Below are 27,344 nucleotides of genomic sequence, written 5' to 3'. Positions count from 1 at the left end.
AAATTCAAAAACTTACCACTCATTTCTGAACTAAAGAAAGCAAAGTAGATTGTGTGCAGCAAGAAACCCGTTCCTACAGGGCCAGCACTGGTGGTGGAGCTGGGAGACAGAGACAGGGGTGTTACGACGACACCAGTGCTGGGAGGCCTGTAACTGCGCTCTGTGAACTAAAATCCCAACCAATGACAGCTCAAATCTGACATGGGAAAATGGAATGGGAACGTTGACACAACAATTTATAATGAAAAAAGTTGACACAGAAGTGACCAAAAAACCTGTGCTAACAGGAAGTACGTTGTGAGGAGGAAGTGCACACCTGTGGTGAGATTTTTAGTCTCCCATATATTCAGCAGTCCTTGACTCTTTCGCCGCTGTGAATTTTCCCAGCTTATCTGCTCGTTCATTGATCATTTCTTCTTTTTATATGTATGTTTTTACATAGAATGTACAGCACAGAAACAGGCCATTTGGCCCAACAGGTCTTTGCCGGAGTTTATGCTCCACACGAGCCTCCTCCCTCCCTACGTCATCTCACCCTATCAGCATAACCTTCTGTACCTTTCTCCCTCATGTGTTTATCCAGCTGCCCCTTAAATGCATGTTTCTGAAACGATAGCTTCACTTGCCTGTTCCCCCCCCACCCCTTTAAGCATACCATACTTCTCTGTGACTATAGAAACAGGATGTTTCAATCCTATTGGCTGACCATTACGTTGTACTGTGTACTAAACTGTTCGCATTGGAACCTCTGACATAGGGTGACTGGACCGCACCAGATTTTTCCTGCACCTATTTTTCTGCCCTTGTCCGGGGGGGGAATCACCAAATTTTAAGGGGCAATCTTTTCCCAAGCACGTGGTCAGCGACCCTCCGCGGTGCTCTAATCCGCCGACAGTGGAACCCGCCACCCGTAAATCGCGTTACTTTTTTCTACGGTGTCAGCTGTGGCTCAGTTGCCTCGGAGACTTGAGCACATAATCTAGACTGACACTCCCGGTGCAGTACTGGGGGAGTGCTGCATTGTCAGAGGTGCCGTCTTTCGGGTGAGACATTAAACCGAGGCCCCGTCTGCCCTCTTGGGTGGACGTAAAAGATCCCACGGTCACTATTTCGAAGAAGAGCAGGGGAATTCACCTCAGTGGCCTGGCCAATATTTATCCCTCAACCAACATCACTAAAACAGATTTCCTGGTTGCTTATTTCATTGCTGTTTGTGGGACCTTGCTGTGCACAAAATGGCTGCCACGTTTCCTACATTACAACAGTGACTACACTTCATCGGCTGTAAAACGCTTTGGGACGTCCTGAGGTTATAAAAGGTGCTATAGAAATACAAGTTCTTTTTTTCTTAGCCCAGGTGAATATTTGTGACCCAATACAAAACTTTTCTGCTAGTAGGCGAATCTCTTACAATGATGGAAAGTATTCGCCCCTCTTCATCAGAGCATTACCTGGGATTCAGGGTTATTAGAAATGCACCAAGGAAGTGCTGTGGGATAGGTGGCCAATATGGATCAAGGGGCTTCTCCTGTCTGAACACAGTTAATATGTTACAGCTACACACATTGATTCCAATCTTAACAAGTCAATACCCCAAGTACTGTCAGCCGATTTTAATTGAAGTCTATTCGCAATTGAGATGAGATCACACAATCAGTGCAGGAGAGAGAGGAAAAGGGACCCTGATTAAAGAGAGACAGGTCTCTCTCTGTCACCAGTCAGGAGCTCACAGCAATGGATGTTCAGGGCTGCTGTTCTTCATCTTCATCGTCATTATATTGAACCACATCGTGAACTTTAGCATCCTGGTAGTATTGGTACTCAGCTATCAGGTCAAGCATGTTAGCCTCAGCCTCATTGAACTCCAACTCATCCATGCCCTCACCTGTGTACCAATGCAAGAAGGCTTTCCTGCGGTACATGGCAGAAAACTGCTCACCGATGCGCTTGAAGAGCTCCTGGATGGCTGTGCTGTTGCCAATGAAGGTGGCCGACATTCTGAGGCCTCTAGGTGGGATGTCACAGACAGCAGTCTTGACGTTGTTGGGGATCCACTCCACAAAATAGGGGCTGTTTTTGTTCTGTACGTTCAACATTTGTTCATCCACCTCCTTCATTGACATGCGGCCCCGGAAAATGGCAGCAACGGTCAGGTAGCGGCCGTGCCGAGGGTCACAGGCGGCCATCATGTTCTTGGCGTCAAACATCTGCTTGGTGAGCTCGGGTACGGTGAGGGCGCGGTACTGCTGGCTACCACGGCTGGTCAGAGGAGCAAAGCCGGGCACGAAAAAGTGCAGACGGGGGAAGGGGACCATGTTCACTGCTAGTTTACGCAGGTCAGCATTGAGCTGACCAGGGAAACGCAGACAGGTCGTTACACCACTCATGGTGGCTGATATCAGATGGTTCAGATCACCATAAGTGGGAGATGTCAGTTTGAGGGTTCGGAAACAGATGTCGTGCAGAGCCTCATTATCAATACAGAAGGTCTCATCTGTGTCCTCTATGAGCTGGTGAATAGACAGGGTGGCGTTGTAAGGCTCCACTACGGTGTCTGATACTTTGGGTGAAGGAATAATACTGAAAGATAGCATCATTCTGTCGGGGTATTCTTCACGGATCTTGTTAAGGAGAAGTGTGCCCATGCCAGCACCAGTACCACCACCCAGTGAGTGGGTGAGCTGAAATCCCTGGACGCAGTCACATCCCTCGGCCTCCTTCCTCACCACGTCCAGAACGGAGTCGGCCAATTCAGCTCCTTCAGTGTAGTGACCTTTGGCCCAGTTGTTAGCGGCACCGCTACGCCCTAGAACAAAGGATGGCAAATAACATTTTTACTAAAAGTCACAACAGTCAAGGTCGATGAAAGGCCATTTGGCCCAATAAGCTCTCCACCCTCTAGTACTCTAAGTCCTGCAGCTAGTATTCTGTACACTCCTCATGCCATTGTTTCTAAAACCTGACATGGCAGAATGTTCCAAATATCCATCACCCTTTCAAGAAACAAGATCTTTCCAATACCTGCTTAAATCAACTTTTCACTAATTAATATCCTCTGGTTCTACTTACTGTGAAGTAACATTACAGGTTTTTATTTAACCATTTGCTATTTTATATCCCTTGACAATGTTGCCCACGCTTATAATTGTTTACTTTCTAGGCAAGGGAAGTTGATTGGCAGTTATTAACAACTATCACATTGTGAAAAGGGTACTTATGCTGCTAACTAATAGATTTAACTTTCTGTGGCGAGTTCAATGGGCAATTAATGCGCAAATGCAGCAATTTCATGAAAATCACTGGGAGGCTAAGGGCGAGATGCCGTTTCGTGAGGCTAACCTGCAGAGCAGCACAAATCGGCCAGAAACTTGTGGCGATTCGCAATTCATGGGATATCTCTTCCTTGCTACAAGTTGCTGGCCCCTTTGCACATTAATAACGGGGTGCGTCCGTTCAGACACCGTTACTTTTTCAGCAAAATCTGGCCCAATATCTTTTTAAAGTTGCTTTGCCACATTGTCTAGACATTGAAAGTGACGAGTCTCCATTTACACTCAGGTCCCAATTCTTTTCCATTCATTATTAACTAGGAGAGGAATTTAGATTAGTTACATAGCCGGGTAAACAAATGGCAAATTAAACTTAGCACAAATGTAAATGTATTGCACAAAGGGCAAAAAAGTGGAACGTAACTATATGATGAGTTCTATTATCTTTTCTCAAATTGACTGATAGCCCAATATCCCCAATATTCAGGAACAGCCGTGATCTTCACAACCACTGGCAGAGCAGTACCGTGGTGGAGGTGGGCTACCCGTCAGATTGCAGCGTGTGCCACTAGTCACAGATGGCTTCCCTTGTGAAGCGTAGCCTTTGCAAGCGCAGTTCCTGAGTCTATTGCAGGTAGGAGCGGCTTGGTTCAGTGGGTAGCAGTAGCTTGGCTCAGTGAGTAGCACTCTCACCTCTCAGTCAGAAGGTTGTAGGTTCAAGTCCCACTCCAGAGACTTGAGCACAAAATTGAGGTGACACTCTAATACAGTACTGAGGGAGTGCTGCACTGTCAGAGGTGCTGTCTTTCAAATGCGATGTTAAATTGATACCCTGTTTGCCCTTTCAGGTGGATGTATAAAATCCCATTGCACTATGTGACGAAAAGCATGGGAGTTCTGCCTGGTGCCCAGGCCAATATTTATCACTAAAAACAGACTGTCTGGTCATTATCACATTACAGTTTGGATGCTGCATTTCCTACATTGCAACAGTAACTACATTTCAATATGTACTCCATTGGCTGTAAAGTGCTTTGGGATATCCTGAGGTTGTGAAAGGTGCTATATAAATGCAAGTCTTTTTTTTGGTCTGTATATTTTGCAGTGGGAGCACCAGTGAGTGGAAGCCATACATCGCCTGTGGTGCCAGATCAACCTGACTTCCCTCTGTTTCTTCACCCTTCATTAAAAATAGATAGTCATATTCCCAATGGGAAACTCATTGTGGGCTCTTTAGAATATTGAGGGGGGAGGGGGGGCATGAAAAATGGGAGCCCCACAGCAGAGGGCACGAAAACAGATGGTGAAGCAGGTCATCAGCAGCGGAATAACAAGTCCTTCTGTAACAGCAGCCGAGCACTTTAAAAGCACTTCTGCCTTTCATTTATCACCTAGCAATACTGGATGGCAGTTTGAAGCGGGGTGGGGTGATTCTTTTACATACAGGGCTGTGAGGCCCACACCTCCAGCCTCATCAGCTCAGGCAGGATACAAGCTGGCCCCGCGGACAATGGGTACCATCTGATCCGCTGCTGCTCCCACCACCACCAGCTGCTGCTCACTCGTGCACCGTGTCTCGACCAGTATATTGCCCCTTCACTCACTCTCACCCTCCCGCAGCGTGCGTGCTGGAAAGGCAGTTGTGACCAGATGCAGTGGGTGCTGGCTGGGAGAACCTCTACAAACAGAGGTACATACAGTACTGTCTTTATGAGCAGCCTTCACATATTGGTTACGGTAGGAAGGCCGACACGGCAGAGTGCTTCAGGATGTAGTTCGCAGCAAGTGATTCGTTGAGAGAATAGGGTGAAAAGAAACAGCAGGAGAAGGTTCCCCCAAACCATCAGCTGAGCCTGGGCTCCTCCTTGGCCATTTCCAGCATGGTCTCTCTCCCTCAGAACTTGCAAGGCTTCCTCCTCATACAGAGATCAATGCTCCAGTACATTGCTTCTCTTTTGCTGTGGGCCATTGTCGCTGTAACCAGAATACAGTGAGAGGTTACAATTTCCATGATGATATAAAGTGATATACAACCCACGGTGGCTACGATGACAAGTCCTTGTGTCAGGCAGCTGTATGAGGGTAGGTGGGTTATTTTGGACGGAATACATGTAGGATGTGAGTGAAGAAACACTTCCAGATGAATACCAGAGGAGCACAGTGCACACTGCTGCATTATTGGGCATCCGTGGTCCATTCGTCTATTGTGTCCTGCCCTCGGGCAGGTCCTAACTCAAGTTTCACAACATGAGACCCATGGGCCGCTTACTAGGGAAGAGTAGCTGAGGTGGTTTCCCTTTGCCTCCTCACGGTTTTTATCTTAGAACATAAGAAATAGGAGCAGGATAGGCCATTCAGCCCCTCGAGCCTGCTCCGCCATTCAATAAGATCATGGCTGATCTTGGACCTCAACTCCACTTTCCCGCCCAATCCCCATATCCCTTGAGTCCAAAAATTTATCGATTTCAGTCTTGATTATATCTTCTCCTAGGTGGGCTGCAACCAAAGCTAAAGAGCCCCACTTACCCTTACGATGGGGGGGGGGGGGGGGGGGGGTGGGCGGCCTGCACCCATTGGACTCAACTACCCCCTCTGGATGTCAGTCCAGTATTCAGAGCCAGCACTCCAGTCTCCACTCACCAGAGCTGTCTGGAGTGGGGCCCGAACCCAACCCTTCTGACTCAGAGGCGGGAATACTGCCCCTGATCCAGTGGCCACTTTGCCCGGATGCGAGTCCCCCGCTGGATGTCAATCCAGTATTTAGAGACCATGTTCTGGTCTAAATGGGGCAGTCTGGGGTGGGGCTCAAACCCTTCACCTTCTGACTCAGAGGCTGGAATGCTATCACTGAGCCAAAGACTCACAGTGTCGGCGGAAGATAATTACAAGTGCCATACATGTTCCGTACACTGCATTAATGGAAGGTAACAGTAGGTGCTCCTACCTTTCCTGAACTGATTAGGTAATTTAAAGTCTTCCTGCATTGCCTCCAGGTGTTGGGAGCTGGGAGCCATCTCCTTCCATTCTCATTCAGCAGCTTGTGTTGGGGTCTTCCTGTGTTCCCGGACTCAGAAACCTGCTCCTGAGCGTCACTTGCAGCACCAGCATTTCTATGGCCTCATTTCTCCGCGCTGCTAAACTTTTAGATATTGTGAAGTACAAGAAGCTCGGCAAGGTGCTCCCCCAGCGCTTTCAGCATAGCAGGTGGAAAGTTGCTGTGGCTCAGTCAAGTGCTGTTGAGGTGCTTGCGGTTGGCAATCTTGGGTCTGAGAGAGCCCGGCTGGAGCAACTTGGGGGTCCGCCAGGGCAGTCTGGCCTGGCCCAGCCCAGCTGGTTCTCTGGCACCAGCGCGGGCATTGGTTGAGGGAGTGGCAAGGGTCCAGATATGCGGTCATCCTGAGGGTGGGCAACATGTTCCACGACCTTTGCACCACTGCCCCTTGCTATCAGGCTGCGGCTCAGCACGCCCACTGAACTGCAGCCGAGCAGACTGCAAGAGGGTACGGTAGCGTAGTGGTTATGTTACTGGGCTAGTAATCCAGAGGCCTGGACTAAAATCCAGAGTCACGAGTTCAAATCCCGCCACGGCGGCTGGCGAATTCAATTAATTAAATAAAAATCTGGAATTAAAATACTAGTATTAGTAATGATAGCCATGAAACTACCGGATTGTTGTAAAAACCCATCTGGTTCACTAATGTCCTTTAGAGAAGGAAACCTGCCGTCCTTACCCGGTCTGGCCTATATGTGACTCCAGATCCACAGCAATGTGGTTGATTCTTAATTGCCCTCTGAAATGGCCTAGCAAGCCACTCAGTTGTAAAAAATCTCGCTAGGGATGGGCAATAAATGCCGGCCTTGCCAGTGATGCCCACATCCCGTGAACGAATAAAAAAAAAGAGATCCATGATCTGACTGAAGTCCCTGTCCATTTGCTCTACTGGCCAGTCCAAAGCCTGCACGGCCCCAGAATAAGGATCCCAGAGAGATGCCATTACTGGCGCCACAGACTCCTGCAGGGAGGGCCCAGCTGCTGCATCCATTGAGATGACCCAATGCTCTGTGGTTTTCTGCCGAGCATCAGTACCATGCACTAGAACCCCACACAAGTTGGTGGAGGTCTCTGGAAGCTCCCTAGCAGGCAGTCCAATGAATTCAGTGACCAGAGGACACAGATTTAAGATAATTGGCAAAAGAACCAGAGGCGAGATGAGGAGATTTTTTTTTTTACGCAGCGAGTTGTTATGATCTGGAATGCGCTGCCTGAAAGGGCGGTGGAAGCAGGTTCAATAGTAACTTTCAAAGGGAATTGGATAAATACTTAAAAAGGAAAAATTTGCAGGGCTATGGGGAAAGAGCAGGGGAGCTGGACAAATTGGATAGTTCTTCAAAGAGCCGGCACAGGCACAATGGGCCGAATGGCCTCCTTCCGTGCTGTAAGATTTGATGAACTAGGGATGGACAATAAATGCCGGTCTTGCCAGCGAAGCCCATATCCTGAGAATGAATTAAAAATAAATAGACAGCTCAATGGAACAGATGTCTTTCCTGTGGGATAAAGGCAATATTCTACAAATGAAATTTAACATTTGAGAAACAATTAAGATTTTGTTAAAAAAAAACACATTCACCTGACAGCAAGATTTAACATGTTTCACTAGTTGAATGGATGTTACAGTTGGCTGCACAGGGTGTTTCTGCCATCGCACTCCCAGCAGGGAAGCCGCGCTCACAATTCTCCGATCTGTGCTTCCTCCTCACTGGAAGAGCAAGACCGTCCTTAAACTCTACAGTCTAGTCATCCACCGTTTTGCACATCTGTAACGGTGACACTACATTATTGTGCCTCATTGATTTAGGCCTCTTCTGCCAAATCCCACAGCTGTAAAAGTACACGTAAACTTCTAAAAAGCAGAAGCAACTTACCAATCCTTCAACCACTCGACAACCAACCATAGAGAAAAGGTATTTGAATTCAACTCATGAAGAACTTTAACACATCTAGGTTGAAGTCCATGGCTCTACTACACAAGAGCTACCAACCCTTCCCAGTATTTACATGAAACTTCACTTACCAAAAATAAAGTTATCTGGTCTGAAGAGCTGCCCAAAGGGTCCAGAACGAACAGAGTCCATAGTACTAGGTTCCAGGTCCACAAGGATAGCACGAGGCACAAACTTACCACCTGTTCAGAAGTTTAAAAAAAGAGATATAAACAAGCTGTAGAAAGTAGTTATGCACCTGAAATATGTTAGGATGCAAGACTGATACCTGTGGCCTCATTGTAATAGACATTAATCCTTTCCAGCTGGAGATCACTCTCTCCGTGGTAAGTTCCAGTGGGATCAATGCCATGCTCATCACTGATGACTTCCCAGAACTAAACAGGAAATAATATTACATCAATGCACAAGTAGGACGCAAGTCAGCAAAATGTCACTGCTTATTATTAACATTACAATAATTTTCTTGGAGGACATTTGGGCTGAAGTCAGCTTTGGCTCAGTGGTAGCCCTCTCACTCCATAGTCAAATGTAAGGAATCTTACAACACCAGGTTATAGTCCAACAGTTTTATTTGAAAATCACAAGCTTACGGAGCTTTCCTACTTCGTCAGCCTCCGAAAGCTTGTGATTTTCAAATAAAACTATTGGACTATAATCTGGTGTTGTAAGATTCCTTACATTTGTCCACCTCAGTCCATCACCGGCATCTCCACATCATGACTCCATAGTTAGTAAAGGTTATGGGTTCAAGTCCCACTCCAGGGATTTAAACATATAATCTTAGCTAACATTTCAGTGCAGTACTGAGGGAGTATGCACTGTTAGAGGTGCCATCTTTTGGCTGAGATGTTAAACCGAGGCCCTGTTTGCCTTCTTGGGTGGATGTAAAAGATCCCATGGCACTATTCAAATTAGAGCAGTGGTGTTCTCCTTGGTGTCCTGGCCAATATCTATCCCTCAACCAACATCTAGAAATAGATTATCTGGTCATTCTCACGTTACTGTTTGTGGAATCTTGCTGTGCGCAAATTGGCTGCCTTGTTTCCTAAGTTGCAACAGTGAATACACTTCAAAAAAGTATTGAATTGGCTGTAAAGCTCTCTGGGACGTCCTGAGGTCGTGAAAGGTGCTGTATAAATGCAAGTTCTTTATTAGATTCTTGGAGGAAATTTGGGCCGAAGTCATTTATTTTTAGTAAAACTCAGCTGAACCTGAAGAAAGCAGCTGCAGGGCCAGCTGCACGTCAAGCTATTAAAGAACTCTGGACTTACTTACAATATCTATTTTAACGGATTGTTTTTCCCCTAGTTGCTTCCTATTAGGGTTTCAGTATTACAAATGGTCCTCAACAGTGAACTGTGTGACTGACATACAGAGAAAGTGTGGCCGTTCATAGCCCAAAACATACCATTCAACTGATACAATCAGGGCTCAATCCTCCAGTTGAGAGAGAGAAAGAAACTATTTTCTAATTTTTCTACCGAAAAACGAGCATCCACTCTTGAGAGCTCTGCTTCGTACCAGTTCCTGATCTCATCTAAGAGGACTCTTGTGAAGATCTTTTCTCTCCATCACTGACTGCCGCCTCAGTGAACACGCTCCCTCACAGTAAGAAACCCCCAGCCTTCACTTGTGCATCTTCCCATTAAAGCACAGCTCAAACTGTATACTGAGCCCAAAAAATAAAAGTCCAGGAATGTAGCACTCACCAATGCTTAGCATTAGTTCTCTGATGCACCACCAAGGTTATGCTGATAAGACCAAGCATATTTATAAATTAAGATGGCTCTTTGGAGGACAGACCCCTGATCCTGATACTTCCCTGCGTTTGCTTAACAAATTTGTGAACATGTTCTTTGTAAAACATTTACAAATTTGTTAAAATGAATACACCAGAGGAAACTATCAGGGTACGTCATTAAAGAGCACCATGTTGAACAGGTGATATACTAATCGTTCTTCGAATGGAAAAATCCTCCACACAACACTAGAATCAGTTCAGCAATATTGATGAGGAAGAATCGTGCAATGGGACCTTTCAAATGTTTTGTGCTGAGATACTGAATTCATGGCCTGATTACTCACACCATTATTGATAATGCCCATCCTTGGACTCGGACTTTGTTCAGAATAAATACTAATACTAATAATTTCAGAGAAAAGCGAGTAACCAGTCTCTAAAATTGTCACCTTTATATTAACATTAACAAAATACAAATGAAAAGATAAAAACTGCGAAGTGAACATAATGAAATTACAATCTATACATAGGAGACTTTAAAAATACATTTTAGTGTATTTTAGAAACCAAAATTATATTAGTAATTATGTACGAGCCAAATCTCACCCTGAATGGGACCGGTGCATGATACTGTAGAATGCATGATTTCAAAGATGGAAGATGACCCTACAGATCTCCAATTTTCTGCTTCCTTTCACTATTCATATACCACTTAGACTATGACAAAGTGCCTTCATTGAAGGAGAATGGCTGTCTTTCTGGGACTAGATATCACCCGATATTCAGCATTGTCCTGCAAAAAATATCAATCATCTTGTGTTTTTTTTAATTCGTTCATGGGATGTGGGCGTCGCTGGTGAGGCCTGCATTTATTGCCCATCCCGAATTGCCTTTGAGGAGGTGGTGGTGAGCCGCCTTCTTGAACCGCTGCAGTCTGTGTGGTGAAGGTTCTCCTGCAGTGCCGTTAGGAAGGGAGTTCCAGGATTTTGACCCAGCGACGATGAAGGACCGGCGATATATTTCCAAGTTGGGATGGTGTGTGACTTGGAGGGGAACATGCAGGTGGTGTTGTTCCCATGTGCTTGCTGCCCTTGTCCTTCTAGGTGGTAGAAGTCGCTGGTTTGGGAGGTGCTGTCAAAGAAGCCTTGGCGAGTTGCTGCAGTGCATCCTGCGGATGGTACACACTGCAGCCACAGTGCGCCGGTGGTGAAGGGAGTGAATGTTTAGTGTGGTGGATGGGGTGCCAATCAAGCGGGCTGCTTTATCTTAGATGGTGTCGAGCTTCTTGAGTGTTGTTGGAGTTGCACTCATCCAAGCAAGTGGAGAGTATTCCATCACACTCCTGACTTGTGCCTTGTAGATGGTGGAAAGGCTATGGGGAGTCAGGAGGTGAGTCACTCGCCGCAGAATACCCAGCCTCTGACCTGCTCTTGTAGCCACAGTATTTATGTGGCTGGTCCAGTTAAGTTTCTGGTCAATGGTGACCCCCAGGATGTTGATGGTGGGGGATTCGGTGATGGTAATGCCATTGAATGTCACGGGGAGGTGGTTAGACTCTCTCTTGTTGGAGATGGTCATTGCCTGGCACTTATCTGGAGCGAATGTTACTTGCCACTTATGAGCCCAATCCTGGATGTTGTCCAGGTCTTGCTGCATGCGGGCTCGGACTGCTTCATTATTTGAGGGGTTGCGAATGGAACTGAACACTGTGCAGTCATCAGCGAACATCCCCATTTCTGACCTTATGATGGAGGGAAGGTCATTGATGAAGCAGCTGAAGATGGTTGGGCCTAGGACACTGCCCTGAGGAACTCCTGCAGCAATGTCCTGGGGCTGAGATGATTGGCCTCCAACAACCACTACCATCTTCCTTTGTGCTAGGTATGAGTCCAGCCACTGGAGAGTTTTCCCCCTGATTCCCATTGACTTCAATTTTACTAGGGCTCCTTGGTGCCACACTCGGTCAAATGCTGCCTTGATGTCAAGGGCAGTCACTCTCACCTCACCTCTGGAATTCAGCTCTTTTGTCCATGTTTGGACCAACGCTGTAATGAGGTCTGGAGCCGAGTGGGCTGCCAATCAAGTGGGCTGCTTTGTCCTGGATCATGTCGAGCTTCTTGAATGTTGTTGGAGTTGCACTCATCCAGGCAAGTGGAGAGTACTCCATCACACTCCTGACTTGTGCCTTGTGGATGGCGGAAAGGCTTTGGGGAGACAGGGGGTGAGTCACTCGCCGTAGAATACTCAGCCTCTGACCTGCTCTTATAGCCACAGTATTTATGTGGCTGGTCCAGTTAAATTTCTGGTCAATGGTGACCCCTAGGATGTTGATGGTGGGGGATTCGGCGATGGTAATGCCGTTGAATGTCAAAGGGAGGAAGCCCAAAGTTTAATGTCTGAAGGTGGATGCCTTGCAGATATTCTCAAATCTTGCACTTTGAAGATTGGCTCAAGTAGCTATCTTGCCAAACAATTTCATCCTAACCCCAAACTACAGCAAAACAAAATGCATTTTACCATCAATAGCTTCTGTTTAGAGATGTTGAGGAGCCTCAGAAGTTGTCCACTGTCACAAATGAGCAGTCTTTTTCCTGCCAACACAAACATCTCCTATGCCCACTGTGAGGATGCTTCTCACCTACTGAAGGATGCAAGAGTGCGAGCCAACAACTTGCATTTATATAGCGACTTTAATGTAGTAAAATGCCAAAGGTGCTTAGTAAGGCTTATAGTCTTAAATGGAGGGCTTGTCTGAAAAAGATTTAATTGGCAGTTTTAGGGAGGACCAAGCTAAGGGCTGCTTGATCATCATGTCAACAAGGATGGGCTTATTGTTTAACACAGCTTGGATCTCACTTACTCTTGAAATGCCATCACCAGTAAGGCGTAGTCCATGCAAACAATGTGAGAGCTCCTCAAATGGTGGCTGTATGAGCTCAAAATCAAGATGTAATTTGAAATTAAACAGTGCCCAAGGTTGATTAGCTTGCCACGAAGTTAGATGGTGGGAGCAGTTCACCTACAAAGGAACGTTCTGCAAGGGGGAGGGGGGAAACGACTGACAAATAAGCTCAAAGGACTGGACCAGAATGGTGTTGAAGAATCACAGATTTGGAAGGAGGAAGTGAGTCAACATTAGGGCCCCAAAACCAATGAACAATCCCTCCATTTAAGACTATATGCTTTACTAACAGTCTTCCTGGCAAAAGGGTGATTACCATTGATGGTAGCATCCCTCGCTAAGAACTAGCAGGACTCAACAGTCAACCAGAGGTTTTCTGGGCAGTGTCAAATCTGTCCGTACAGCACAGAAATAAAATTCAGTCAATCTTAAGGTATTAAGGCCTATATGAGATTTGCAGACCATGGCATTTTGGGTTTCACCTACGTGACCTGTACGAGATTGCTTTTAGTGTTGTGTTATTGCTATAATTAGATTTGGCTTAAGATGGGTTAACTCCCAAAGACATCTGACATGGAATTGAGTCTGTTCCTATAGTAAACGTAAGAGTTAATTAGTGAACAATGGGGATTATTATGTATAGCCTTCAGTATTTCACATGTTGCTATGAAATAGTTTCTTTATGACATGTGGCCAAGAATGCCTTTCATTCAATGCTCCTAGCGGGGGGCTTAGCTAAACAGACATTTTATCGCTCATGGATCAAGCAGCTGTAGGAAATGCAAGGGTCTCGCTTTTGTGTATTTTATGTAAAGTAGACCACTTTGTTGGTATACAGTCATGACTCGTTTCGCTAGAGTGTTTTTTAGTCCACTTTCTGTAAAGAGAACGCATGTGGCAACACTTGCGAGATCACAGTATGCAATACATGCAACTAAGATTCTATGTTAATATCCCTAGATCATGCTACTGTTTAACTAGATATTGAGCATAAAGGTGGACTCAGGATCACAGGGGATGCGAAGTCCGCTTATGGGAGTGACTAGTGATGCTAAACCCAAGATAATATCCAGCATAAAGCCTGAGATTTTGTAACATTGACCTTTAATTGCAAGCTTGGGGTAATCAGATTACTTAACTTGCATAGTTCTCATTCTTTCAATGCAAATGTCTTTCACATACGACAAGTAGAAGCCCAACTTGACAATGAGGTGATGGCGAGAGAAACCAGCAACATATTTTCTCTAAGGCAGTTGATATTCTTCTGGGTTAGAATCATAGAAAGGTTATAGCACAAAAGGAGGCCATTTAGCCCATCGTGTCTGAGCTGGCTCTATGCAAGAGCAATCCAGCTAGTCCCACTCCCCCACCTATCCCCGTAGCCCTGTAATTTTTTTTCTTTCAAGTACTTATCCAGTTCCCTTTTGAAAGCCATGATTGAATCTGCCTCCACCACCCCCTCGGGCAGTGCCTTCCAGATCCTAACCATTCGCTGTGTGATAAAGATTTTCCTCATGTCCCCTTTGGTTCTTTTGCCAATGGGAACAGTTTCTCTCTATCTACTCTGTCTAGACCCTTCATAATTTTGAATACCTCGATCAAATCCCCTCACAACCTTCTCTGTTCTAAGGAGTTGACACCACTTATATCACAGATGGGACAGGCAACAGAGGTAGCGTTAACAAATCAAAATCCTGTACAGTATTCATCCTCAAAAGGTAACTGAGGTACTGATTGGATGGGATACTGGTATGTGGGTGCTTGTGCACAAAGAATGAAGAGCACCTATTAAGGTAAGTCACTATCTACACTCCAGTATTCTCCAGATACCCAAAGAAACCAAAGTGGTAATACCTTGAGCGTATACATGTGAGATACAGGAGTAACAGGTTATATATGCTCCTTATTCTAACTCTAAGGGAGCCTTAGAGATATCTGTTGACTACAAGGCAGTTTGTGGAAAAACGGTTCTTCTGACTCAGGAAAGAAGGGCGTGGAGAGCCTGTGGTCACTAACAATGTCCCCCTTCTTTGCATTGCCACCACTGTCTGATACGGAAATCTTAATACCAATTGGTAATAAAGGCGAGCAGGTGGTTGACCCCTCATGCCTTCCCCATAATTGCTTCATTCAACTTAGTTGCTCGATTTGCTGTTGGATCACAAATTATGGCTTGAAACCAGGGCGAGGTAGTCACCAAATGAAGATGACGCAGTTGCTGCTTCTTTTTCTGCACAGTCCTTCAAGGACCCTATCTTTGCCTCAGCACCATCAATCCTTCCCTTCCCTGCTTACATAGAATGTACAGTACAGAAACAGGCCATTCGACCCAAAAGGTTTATGTTCCACACGAGCCTCCTCCCCACCCTTCTTCATCTCACCCCTGTTGTTGTTGGTGCTTGTTATGGCTCTTCGTGTCAGCAGGGAACACTTCACTGCACCTCCTTTCTGCTTGCACTCACACCCTCAAAAGGTGCTACTCCCCTCACAACTACTTCTCCATCTTAGCCTCACTTGCTGCTTCTGTTGGAATTCCCTCCGCCTCTCTCTCCTCCTTTAAGTCACTCTTTAAAACCGACCTCTTTGACCAAGCTTTTGGTCACCTGTCCTAATATCTCTTTATGTGGCTTGGTGTCAAATTTTATCTGATATCGCCCCTGTGAAGCGCCTTGGGATGTTTTTACTATGTTAAAGGTGCTATATAAATGCAAGCTGTTATTCTTGTTATCATGCACACTGTGCAAAGCTGGTTCATTCATGTTGAAATCCCTTGCCTAGAGCGGAGATTAACCCAATTCCACTCTTCTTGCAGGAGAAGCTAGCACACAACAGAAAGGAGAGAACAAGTAAAAGAGATTCTGCCACTTTGCAGACACCAATAGAAGAGGCTGCCATCAATATCATTGGGAGACAGTGTAGTCAGCATTGGAGATGGTGAGGCTGGTGGTCTGGCACAGCAGGGCGTGTTGGCTTCTTCCCTTCATTTTTCTCTTTCTCCTTAACTCTTTCAGTCCCACACTGAGGATGAGAACCCGGTGGTACACTGCTGCCACCCAGCTGTGGCTTAGTTGGTAGCACTCTTGCCTCTGAGTCAGAGGCTGTGGATTCAATTCCTATTCCAGAGACTTGATCACATAATCTAGGCTAACTCTTCAGTACAGTACTGAGGGAGTGCTGCAGTCAGAGGTGCTGTCTTTCAAATAAGACATTAAACTGAGGCCTTGTCTGCCCTCTTAGAGGGACATAAAATATCCCATGGCGCTATTCAAAGAAAAACAGGGGAGTTTATCCCTCAACTAACAAATTATCTGGCCATTATCACAGTGCTGTTTGTGGGACCTTGCTGTGCACAAATTGGCTGCTGTGTTTCCTACATTACAACAGTGACCATACTTTAAAAGTATTTCATTGGCTGTAGAGTGCTTTGGGTGTTCTTTTCCTTTCACTGATCTGCCAGTGCATACCTCAGAAGCAACATTCTATGCCTTATCCCTCTCCCTTTTTCTAGACCAGATGACTGTCACTAGTCACACAGAGTGACGAGGTTAACCCGAGAAGTGTGCTATCACTTGCTCTTACCCTGTCAAGCACCAGCACAAAAATTAGCATCCCGTGTGATTTAGCTAGTGAGTTCTACAGGGCTGCATCAGGGGATTCACAAGAAAACAGGAGCGGGTGGAGCCGGTAAGGAAGGCCTAGGAAAGAGCTAACTGGAGAGCCAACTCATGTCCTCCTACCTGTGCTGAAGAGGGAAGAGACTTTAGGGACCCTGCATTGAGCTGCCTGCGAGGGAACTTTCAGAACATGTACCTTCAGAACAAGGGAGAACCTTCACCACACGGACTGCAGTGGTTCAAGAAGGTGGCTCACCACCACCTTCTCAAGGGCAATTAGGGATGGGCAATAAATGCTGGCCTTGCCAGCGACGCCCACATCCCATGAATGAATAAAAAAAGTGCTGGATAGCATGAAGGAGACCACTTATCTGGGCTTCTTGCGCATGGCATCGGCACTCTACCATTGACCAGGGCGCGTGTGGCCACCTCAATGGCCATTGCAGCCGAGCCCTCCATTCCCCCACCCTGCATGCAGTGCCCGTTCTGCTGCCATAAGACCAGCTGGGCCATCCTCCCTTGGAGTTGTCGCAGTCGGCCGCTGGCTCCCTCAGGCCTGAGCACACAATTGAAAATGAACGGAAGCCGTTCTTGGCCACATGTCACCGATCACGAGCAGCTCTCGAGCCACAGCAACCTTCCATCTCCCATGTTGCAGCTCCTGGGGAAAAACACCTCGTAGATGCACTACAGTTAGAGAACACTTAAGACGGGCAGTAGGCGCTCGTACTGGGGTGAGAAATAGTGTGTCGGCCATTCTGTAAGCAAGTAAAACACAATTCCAATTGAAATGTGTGTGTGCGGAGTATTCCTTTAGCAGGTGGTGATTCTGCAATGTTAGGCAATGTGAATATCAATTTTAGTCAACAACTTGCATTTATAAAGCGCCTTTAAAGTGGTAAAACGTCCCAAGCGGCTTCACAGGAGCATGATCAGACAAATTTGACCGAGCCGCATAAGAAGATATTAGGACAGGTGCCCAAGGCGGTCAAAGAGGAGCTCCTTAAAGGAGGAGAGAGAGGTCGAGAGGTGGAGAGATTTAGGGAGGGAATTCCACTGCTTAGAGCCTAGGCAGCTGAAGGCATGGCCACCAATGGTGGAGCGAAGGAAATTAGGGATGCGCAAGAGGTCAGAATTGGAGGGGCGCAGAGATCTCGGAGGGTTGTAGGACTGGAGGAGGTTACAGAGATAGGGAGGGGCGAGGCCATGGAGGGATTCGAAAACAAGGATGAGAATTTAAAAATTGAGACATGGCCGGACCGGGAGCCAAAGCCGGTCAGTGAGCACTTTGGGCAGATGCTGCTTATTTTAGAGTGGAAGGACTGGGGCGTATGTTGGACATGACTGTTAATGCAGGGGTGCATGGATTGTTCAGCTGCAGGTCTCGTTAGTGAACTTCTGCCAATGTACTCTGCCTGCAGGCAGCTGTTGATCCAGTCCTGCCTCCATGTCATGTTCCTCATCAGTGTCATCTCCCTCATCAAGCTGAAGGTCCTCAACCAATGGTGGCTCCACGTGTTGCCCCTGTTACACAGAAAAGTTATGCAGCATACGGAAAAGCACTTGTTCTGAAATGTATTACTGGATGCCACCAGACCCGTCCAGGCAGCTGAATCGTTGTTTGGTAAAGCCAATGGTCTGCTCAATGAGGGCCCCAGTTGGCCCATTGATTTGACCACAGCAGAATTGTGTAGCAGTGCATGGGGTTCCTAAGAGGAGACACAAGACATGTTTTCACTGGATGGCCCTTCTCTCCGAGTAGCCAGCCTTTTGTGTACGGGGGATGGGTGATTGAAGCAATATAAGATGGGAGGGGGCCATGAAACATTGGGTTAATAGAGCCTGGAGGTGACAACGGCATGCATGAGAGTTTCAGCAGCAAATGGACTGAAGTAGAGGAGGAGGCAGGCAATGTTATGGAGATGGAGGTACATGGTCTTGCTGCTAGAAAGAATATTAGGTCAAATAGAATGCTGAGGTTGCAAACAGTCTGGTTTAACCCTAGACAATGGCCAGGGAAGTGGATGGAATCAGTGGCAAGGTTTTGGAGCTTGAGGCTGGGGCCTAAGACAATGCCTTCAGTCCTCCCCATGTTTCGCAATTTCCTCCAGTTAATCATTCAAGACTGGATGCTGGATAAACAGTCTGACATTACAGAGGTAGGAGAGGTAGAGCTGGGCGTCACGTGGGAGCTAAGCCCATATCATCGGATAATGTCGCCAAGGGGTAGCATGCAGATGAGGAGAGAGCCAAGGATTGAGCCTTGCGAAACTCCGGACACAACGACGCACAGGCAGGAAGAGAAGCCATTGCTAGAAATGCTGTGGCTACAATTGGATAGGCAAGAATGTAATCAAGCGAGGGCAGTCCCACTCAACTGGACAACAGAAGAGGTTGGAAGTAGATGGTTTTGTCGATCGACAAAGATTGCAGAAAGCTGAGAGGGAAAATGCACTATGGTCACAGAGGATATCATTTGCAACTTTGATTAGGCCCGTTTCAATGCTGCATCAGCGGCGGTAACCAGATTGGAGAGATTCAAACATGGAGTTGTGGGAATGTTAGGCATGGATTTTTGATTGGTCAACGTGTTCAAGGGCTTGAAATTGGAGAGGGGGGCAGTAGTTTGCACGGACAGAGAAATAGAGATCGAGTTTTTTGAGAGGGGTGATGACAGTGGTTTTGAAAGGAAGAGGGACTGTACCCCAGGAGAGGGAATCATTTACAATGTCAACGCAGAGAGGGGAGGGAGGGGCAGGAAGTGAATTTGGATGGTCAGCAGTTTAAATGGGAATGGGGTCAAGGGAGCAGTATATGGGTCTCATGGGGGAATGAAGTTGGTGAGATTGGCCCCCTGCAGGTGCCCCGAACAGGAAGGTCGGCGAGAGGAGGGTTCTTCAGTCGGGGTTGCTGCTTGTAAGGAGGCAGTGATGGGTGCCTCAGTGGGGCCTTTTGAGAATGCTGAGAGAAACATAGAAGGTAGCTGTGGATTTATCCAAGGGAGATTCAAGTGTGGGATGGCAGCAGGAATAGGAAAGCAGAGGAATTACTTTAAAGTGTGCCAATATTTCATCTATTACTGCTCACAGAACCTAATAATTTGGTTTTATCCTTTAACTGAATTGCTGGCTCCACCGTTTGATTTTCAGAGGAAATATCCAATTCAAGAAGCACATCTGAGAAGTGCACAATCGCATTACAGACATGATATACTGATGAACTGTTAGGGATAGCCTTAAAATGCACCTTCAAATTGATAAGTATCACCTAGGAAATATGACGCAGCCAATTCACCTGCCTTCATCGATGGCATGACTACAACCCGAGGGCAGGTTGCATAGACTAGGCTTGTATTCTCCTTGAGTATAGAAGATTAAGGGGTGACCTGATTGGGATGTTTAAGATGATTAAAGGAGTTGATGGAGAGAAACTATTTCCTCTGGTGGGAGAGTCCATTACAAGGGAGCCTAACCTTAAAATTAGAGCTAGGCCATTCAGGGGTGATGTCAGGAAGCACTTCTTCACTCAAAAGGGGAGTGGAAATTTGGAACTCTCTCCCCAAAAAGCTGGTGAGGCTGGGGGTTAATTGAAAATTTCAAAACTGAGATTGATAGATTTTTGTTACGCAAGAGTATTAAGAGATATGGATGAAAGGCGGGTAAATTGAGTTAAGATACAGATCAGCCTGGTCTAATTGAACAGCGGGACAGGTTCAAGGGGCTGAATGGCCAACTGCTGTTCCTATATTCCTCAGGCCCTCCCCAGGACAGAAGCAGTCAATCTAGACCAAGGGCAAACTGTCAGCAGACTTCACAGAGTTATTGATGGTAACAAGCAGCAGTAGTTAAGATATTACCGTACTGCTCTTATGGTGATCCCTCTGAGGCACAGGTCAGTTGATACAGACTGTATGTAATGAATTGATAATGAAATTAAAGGCACTCTAAGTAGAAAGTCTGACCAGGGATATCATTGTATCTTGAAGGGACCTTGCCAAATGCAGACCAAACATATCCAGACAGATGGCACATAAGAACATGAGAAATAGGGGCAGGAGTAGGCCATACATCCCCTCGAGCCTGCTCCGCCATTCAATCAGATCATGGCTGATCGTCTTTTACCTTTCCCGCCCGCTCCCCGTATCCCTTGATTCCCTTAGTGTCCAAAAAGAACATGAATTCAGGTCGTGTTTAAACAGTCTTGGGGAGGACTCATGCCTGACTGCATTAGTGAACGGAGCTAATGCAGCAAGGGTTGAAGCAGCAAGGTGGGACCATGTTGTGGATGGCAGAAACCGAAACAATTAAAATTGTTTTTCCCCTTTTGAGAATTCATCTCTTTTCTCCTGAAGGAAAAAAAACACCAATGTGATAAAAAGGAAAATAAAACCTTTAAAAGTAAATTGGAAGTAGCTTTTCTGATGGGGAATAATGAGCTGATGACATCAACTTCCCCTGTAAACACATGCTTACTATGAATACACTGGCTCCAGCCACATTTCAAGGGAAGCCTGAAATTAATGATCCATTTCTAAACTGAAATTACAGGTTTACGTGATTTCAAAAATAGTTGGGTCAGTTGTGTTACCACATTATATATTCAATCATTATCTTTTTCCAGCAAAGTCATGCCACGGGGTGACTCAATTCTTCGATAAATGTTTCCCAGTCGGTGCTGGGAGCAAAACCCTTTTGCTCTCATCTTGACTTGAATTCATGTGCCATCTGTCTGGATACGTTTGGTCTGCATTTGGCAGGGTCCCTTCAAAATACAATGATATCCCTGGTTAGATTTTCTACTTAGAGTGCCTTTAATTTCATTATCAATTCATTACACATGGTCTGTATCAACTGACCTGTGTCTCAGAGGGATCACCATAACAGCGGTACCACCTGCCAAACAGGAGGGCGATGACTTCTCGTCCTTTCTTTGCTCGGCCTCTGAACTTCCACTTTAGCTGGTCACTCTCCACCTTATATTAATTCAGCTCCTCTTGGCGTTCCATTTGTTCCAAGGCAATGTCTGCTTTCTTTTTAAGCAATAATCGCCCCATTCTGCTTCATAAGCAGCCTGTTCCATTTGTTGATCAGTACAAGGAGAACCATCAGAAGACAATCATCTCGAGACAAGGCCTCATACAGAAGGGTTTGACTGTGAGTCAGGTTTATGTCTAAGGATTTGCACTATGACGAACAAAAATAGGTCCACGGGAACAGGTCTACATAATGACAACTCAAACAAACTGGTACAGCCAGCAATTAACTAGAGTGCAATACAACATTTCAAAGTTACTATTAACTCACTTGGAAGACATACTGTGAACTGTTATATTTAATTACATCTACAATAGTCAGCTTTAATCACCGTAAGCATAGACACAAAGTTCAGTCTTCAAAAATTGGAAAAAAAGTTCAAAGGAAGATAGTTAATTTAATTCATCATGATTTAAATCAAGAGCGAATGAACATGAGAAAGAGAATTCACAATAGCACCTAATTACTTCCACAGGTGTTCCAGTCAATGAATGGCTTGAAATGCAAACAGCAAGGTCCAACAAACAGCAAAAAAGCTGTTATGGATGATGCAAATTGAAGAATGTTGGCCAGGACATGTGGCGAATTCCCTGCTCTTCTTTAAATAGTGCCATGGTATCAATGACATGAACTTGAGCTGACAGATGGAGCCTCAGTTAGAACATCTCATCTAAAAGACAGCATCTCAGTTCACAATATCAAAATAATTGCAGATGCAGAAGGCCATTTTGCCCATCTTAATTCCTCTGTCCAGAAATACCCTATGTTCTCCCCACTGCAGCATCTAGTTGCTTCTTAAATGATTCCAGGGTTATTTGCCTCCATTGCTCAATCTGGGGTCCATTTCACGTGTTGATCACTGAGACAAACTTTCCATTATCAATCCAAAATGGATCTTCTGCTACTTTGTACCTGCTTCCCCGAGCTCTACTCTCGTAATCACCTCAGTGCCTCCTTTCTGGGGCGAATAGTCCGAACGTCTCCAATCTTTCCTCATAACACAGACCTTTTATGTTAGGTATGAACCTCATGGCTCTTCTCTGCACTTGAATGTCTCTTCTTGTTTTTCAGCAACCAGAACAGGACACAGCACTGAACGTATGATCTGACAAAAGCGACTGTACCGTTTGATTACGACTTTGAATTGTGATCAGTACAAGTAAAGCTTTGCATTGGTGAAGGAAGAAAAACAAAATGGAGGAAGAGATGAAAACTACAGATCTTTTGCAGACTTAATGCATCAAGCCAGAGGCCAGGTTTACCATCTACGCCAGAGATTAACCTATACATCCATTGATCTGTCAGCAGCTTATGTCTTCATATTAGTATCATCCATATTGCTATTGCCCTGGTACGTAAACTACAAGGGTTGCCTCCCTAAAGCAAGAACTGATTAGTAATAAAATTATATTGTTATTCCATCATCAGAATGGAGTGTATTCTATTGTAAGGTTGAATTGATACTACATCTAGTATTTTTTTAACTTAACAAATCAAGATGAAGGTCAAAGGTTCTTAAGTGCATTGACTTCAGTTGCGTGGAGAGACTGGAGAAGCTAGGATTGTTCTCCTTAGAGACGAGAAGGTTAAGGGGAGATTTAATGGAGGCATTCAAAATCATGAGGGGTTTGGATAGAGTAAATAGGGAGAAACTGCTTCCAGTGGTAGGAGGGTCAGTAACCAGAGGGTACAGATTGAAGATAATTGGCAAAAGAACCAGGGGGGAGATGAGGAGAATTTTTTTTACGCAGCGAGTTGTTATGATCTGGAATGCACTGCCTGAAAGGACGGTGGAAGCAGATTCAATAGTAACTTTCAAAAGAGAATTGGATAAATACTTAAAAAGGAAAAATTCGCAGGGGTATAGGGAAAGAATGGGGGGGTGGGGGGGGGGGGGGAGTGGGATTAATTGGATAGCTCTTTCAAAGTGTTGGCATAGGCACGATGGGCTAAATGGCCTCCTTTTGTGCTATAAGGTTCTATGACTACTCAGGACACAGCGGGCCTAAATACAAAACTTATTTATACTCTGAATTATTGTCTCATTTAGAAGGTTTCATTTGATGCTCATTCCTGAACAACCATTTCCCACCTGAAGATTTCAGATACTTCCGTTGATTTCCCTTTGGGGTTTCTCAGCTGTGTGTGGGCAGACGAGGGTCTAAACTATTCAGGATAATATCTATCCAGGCAATGGCGTCATGACCTAGTAAAATGTGTGCAGCAGCTTGTCAAGGGTTCCATCTTCCTATAGAATGCATTTGCCCGATCATAGCAAATTAAGTAGACACCAAATCCATTTCACTGCTTGCGCTGTTACAGTAACAATGTCATTGGAGAATAGAGGCCTAAATGTCCACATCCAATGTGTGTAAACAAAGGGATGGAGCCCTGATTCTCTAATTTGGAGGGTGGGGGTGGAAAGAGAGAATTGAGAGAATTATTTCATTTCAGAGCTGATGGGGACGAAGATCCTTTGAACCACCTTAAATTAAGGATTTGGTTGCACTATTCTTCGCTAGGAGAGAGGAGAATATCGTCACGGTCCATACAGGGGAACTGTGTAAAATCATCAAGAGCTGTCATTTGGCCTAACTGCCTTGTTAGTCTCTTGCGGTTTAGTGACATTCAAATAAAAAATGCAGTTTTTTCCAAATTTAACCTTTTCTCAGGCTCTAATTACAACCCCACTGATTTTCTTCTGCTTTTTCATGCTGAAAAACTGAAAAATAAATACATTTTTGAAATTAGCAATGAAAATTATTTTAAAAGGTCCTAAAGAATGGGAAATCAACAGAAAATGGTGAATGATGGGGCCAATAATAATTGGCTATTTAAAAAATATGGACTCATTTATAGTTTAGCACCACAGTACAAAGTTACTTACAGGCACTGCCATCTGTTCCATTCAGCAATACAGTCGCAACCCCCAAAGGTCAGTCCCATAAAGCACCATTTTCCTTCAAATTGGTTCAGTCTTGAGGTTAATTTAAATTTTGAGACCGTGGGAGACACCCACAAAATTTAGACTTGGATAAAAAAGTCAATTTTTAAACATCTGTACAACCTTTCAGTGGTACGCTAATAAAAAGTTTATTGCATACAGGAAGCAATGTTAGTACTGGTGCAAAACAGAATTTGTTTACCTTTCCTCCCCACTCCTCTCTGTTTGAAGGGACTGATTTGGATTGAAGTATCGATCCACAAGAGCCACACACTAAATAAGTGCTACCAAGGGGGTGGGTGGAGGAGATGTCATTTTTTTTTGGCATGAAATTACCTTAATGTTTCCTTCCCACCATCTCAACCCTTTATACATGGTTGCTATGATTAGTCAACAACTCCATTATCATTGCGTCATGCGATTACCAGGATGATAGAAGATGAACTAGATGGACCTTGGTCTTTTTTCCTCTAGCAATTCCTATGGTTGTGCCTCTGGTGCTCAGGTCTTTTATGCAACTGTTGATAATCATCCAAGTGGCCAATTGTCACAACACAGCCTGAACCAAACTGAGTGGACAATACATTAGACCAGATCCGTCATCAGATTTCTGTACTTACCAAAATGTTTTTACTGCCGCAAGTCATTGTTGCAGCAATAGGGTTTGCCTTTGAGTGGATGAGACTACTTCAAGTTAGAAAAGGACGTTTTAAAGTGCTAACATCTACCGGGGCTTTTTATTCATTCATGGGATGTGGGCGTCGCTGGCAAGGCCGGCATTTATTGCCCATCCCTAATTGCCCTTGAGAAGGTGGTGGTGAGCCGCCTTCTTGAACCGCTGCAGTCCGTGTGGTGAAGGTTCTCCCACAGTGCTGTTAGGAAGGGAGTTCCAGGATTTTGACCCAGCGATGATTAAGCCTCCCCATCCAAAAAAGAGCCAGAGACTGAGGTCTGGGCCAGTGTGGTTTGAGCAGACTCCAGGTGGCTCCAGCTCCCGGATACTCTGACGCGCCACACCACTGAGAGGGGGGGGGGTGGTGGGGGGTGTCAGTGCGCGTGCGCGACGCGGCCACTCGCCCGTTGAAGCTGCGCACGCGCTCTTGCAAGCCCGCGCAAATTCGGGGCGTGAAGCACGAGGGCCGAGGCCGCCATATTGTGTGGCACCGGCAACCAACGGCCGGGCGGGGCTCCCGACAGTGTCTTCATTCTGAACCAGGCTTCGGCTCCATGCCGTGACTCCAGGCTTCGCTGGCGGTAAGGGCCGTCCCCTAACGGTAGCCCACGGTCTACAGGGCTTTCCATTTTCCCGCTTCTCCCCCCCCCCTCCTCCCCCTCCTCGGTACCCTGCGCGGCTACCCCACAAACCTTGCCTCCGATCTGGTTCCCGCACTGGCCGGCCTGGATGTGCACGATCTCCCGCATGCCGACAGATTGATTGAAACTGATCTCCCTTGGGGGAAGAATTGAGGCCCCATACCTGCCGCTGCGCCTTTCAACAGTCCCATCTCTCCATTGGTTCCCGCGCTGTCAATCAACGCGCGCTCCCGCCCACCGCGCCGAGCGCTTTCTCCTATTGGTTCAATTCAAGTGTCCCGCTCGTCTCTGATTGGCTGCGTAGTTGATGTTGCCTGGTAACAACTTTACTCCCACCCTTTCTACCTGGTAACAGCTCGTCACAATATTGAGGGACAGGTGATGACGTCTTGCTGACCACGTGGTCCTGTCAGTCGTGACCACGTGGTCCTTATAGCGCCTCACCTCTGTCTTGCCACATGTCAGGTGAAAAGATTAACTCTGATGGTACCAGGACTGAGAGATTACACATATCAGGAAAGATTCAACAGGCTGGGGCTCCTTTTTCGAGAAAAGAGAAGGCTGAGGGGTGACCTAATAGGGGGCTTTAAGATTATGAAAGGTAGATTTAGAGAAGATGTTTCCACTTGTGGGGGAGTGCAGAACTAGAGGTCATAAATATAAGATCGTCACTAATAAATCCAATAGGCAATTCGGGAGAAACTTCTTTACCCAGAGAGTGGTGAGAATGTGAACTCGCTACCACAAGGAGTAGTTGAGGCGAATAACATAGATGCATTTAAGGGGAAGCTAGATAAACGCATGAGGGAGAAAGGAATATAAGGATATGCTGATAGGGTGAGATGAAGAGGGGTGGGAGGAGGCTCGTGTGGAGTATAACCACCGGCAAAGGCTAGTTGGGCCAAATGGTCTGTTTCTGTGCTGTACTTTCTCTGTAATTTTCCTTATCTTTAAAACCTTCCACCCTAAGTTGATAGGAACATAGGAACAGGAGTAGGCCATTCAGTCCCTCGTGCCTGCTCCGCTATTTGATAAGATCATGGCTGATCTGTGATCTAACTCCATATACCCGCCTTTGGCCCATATCCCTTAATACCTTCGATTGCCAAAAAGCTATCTCTCAGATTTAAATTTAGCAATTGAGCTAGTATAAATTGCCGTTTGTGGAAGAGAGTCGCCTTTTGCTCAGCCAACTTCCTAACCAAGTCCGTACTTTTCCCTCGATTCCATGGGCTTCTATCTTAGCTAACAGCCTCTTATGTGGGACCTTATCAAATGCCTTCTGGAAGTCCATATAAATAACATCCATTGACATTCCCCTGTCCACTACTTTAGTCACCTCTTCAAAAGATTCAATCAGGTTTGTCAGGCACGACCTACCTTTCACAAATCCATGCTAGCTCTCTCTAATTAACTGAAAATTCTTGAGGTGTTCAGTCACCCTATCCTTAATTATAGACTCCAGCATTTTTCCCACAACAGATTTTAGGCTAACTGGTCTATAATTCCCTGGTTTCCTT

General features: G+C 45.7%; 1 protein-coding gene across 1 annotated transcript; it reads right to left on the bottom strand.

Annotated features, from left to right (window-relative positions):
* Positions 1-222: 222 nt before the first annotated feature.
* On the bottom strand, positions 223-26,001 carry LOC137300462 (tubulin beta-4B chain-like). The gene is made up of 4 exons (XM_067969524.1): positions 25,876-26,001; positions 8,542-8,650; positions 8,345-8,455; positions 223-2,806 (listed from the first exon to the last, which is right to left on the bottom strand). Exons 1-4 carry the CDS (start codon positions 25,930-25,932, stop codon positions 1,743-1,745), a joined length of 1,341 nt encoding a protein of 446 aa, XP_067825625.1. The 5' UTR covers positions 25,933-26,001; the 3' UTR covers positions 223-1,742.
* Positions 26,002-27,344: the final 1,343 nt, after the last annotated feature.

This window comes from Heptranchias perlo, chromosome 31 (genome assembly GCF_035084215.1).
Source record: "Heptranchias perlo isolate sHepPer1 chromosome 31, sHepPer1.hap1, whole genome shotgun sequence".
NCBI lineage: Eukaryota > Metazoa > Chordata > Chondrichthyes > Hexanchiformes > Hexanchidae > Heptranchias > Heptranchias perlo.
Note: the sequence above shows the minus strand (reverse complement) of the source record. Positions and strands in the feature narration are given on the sequence as shown.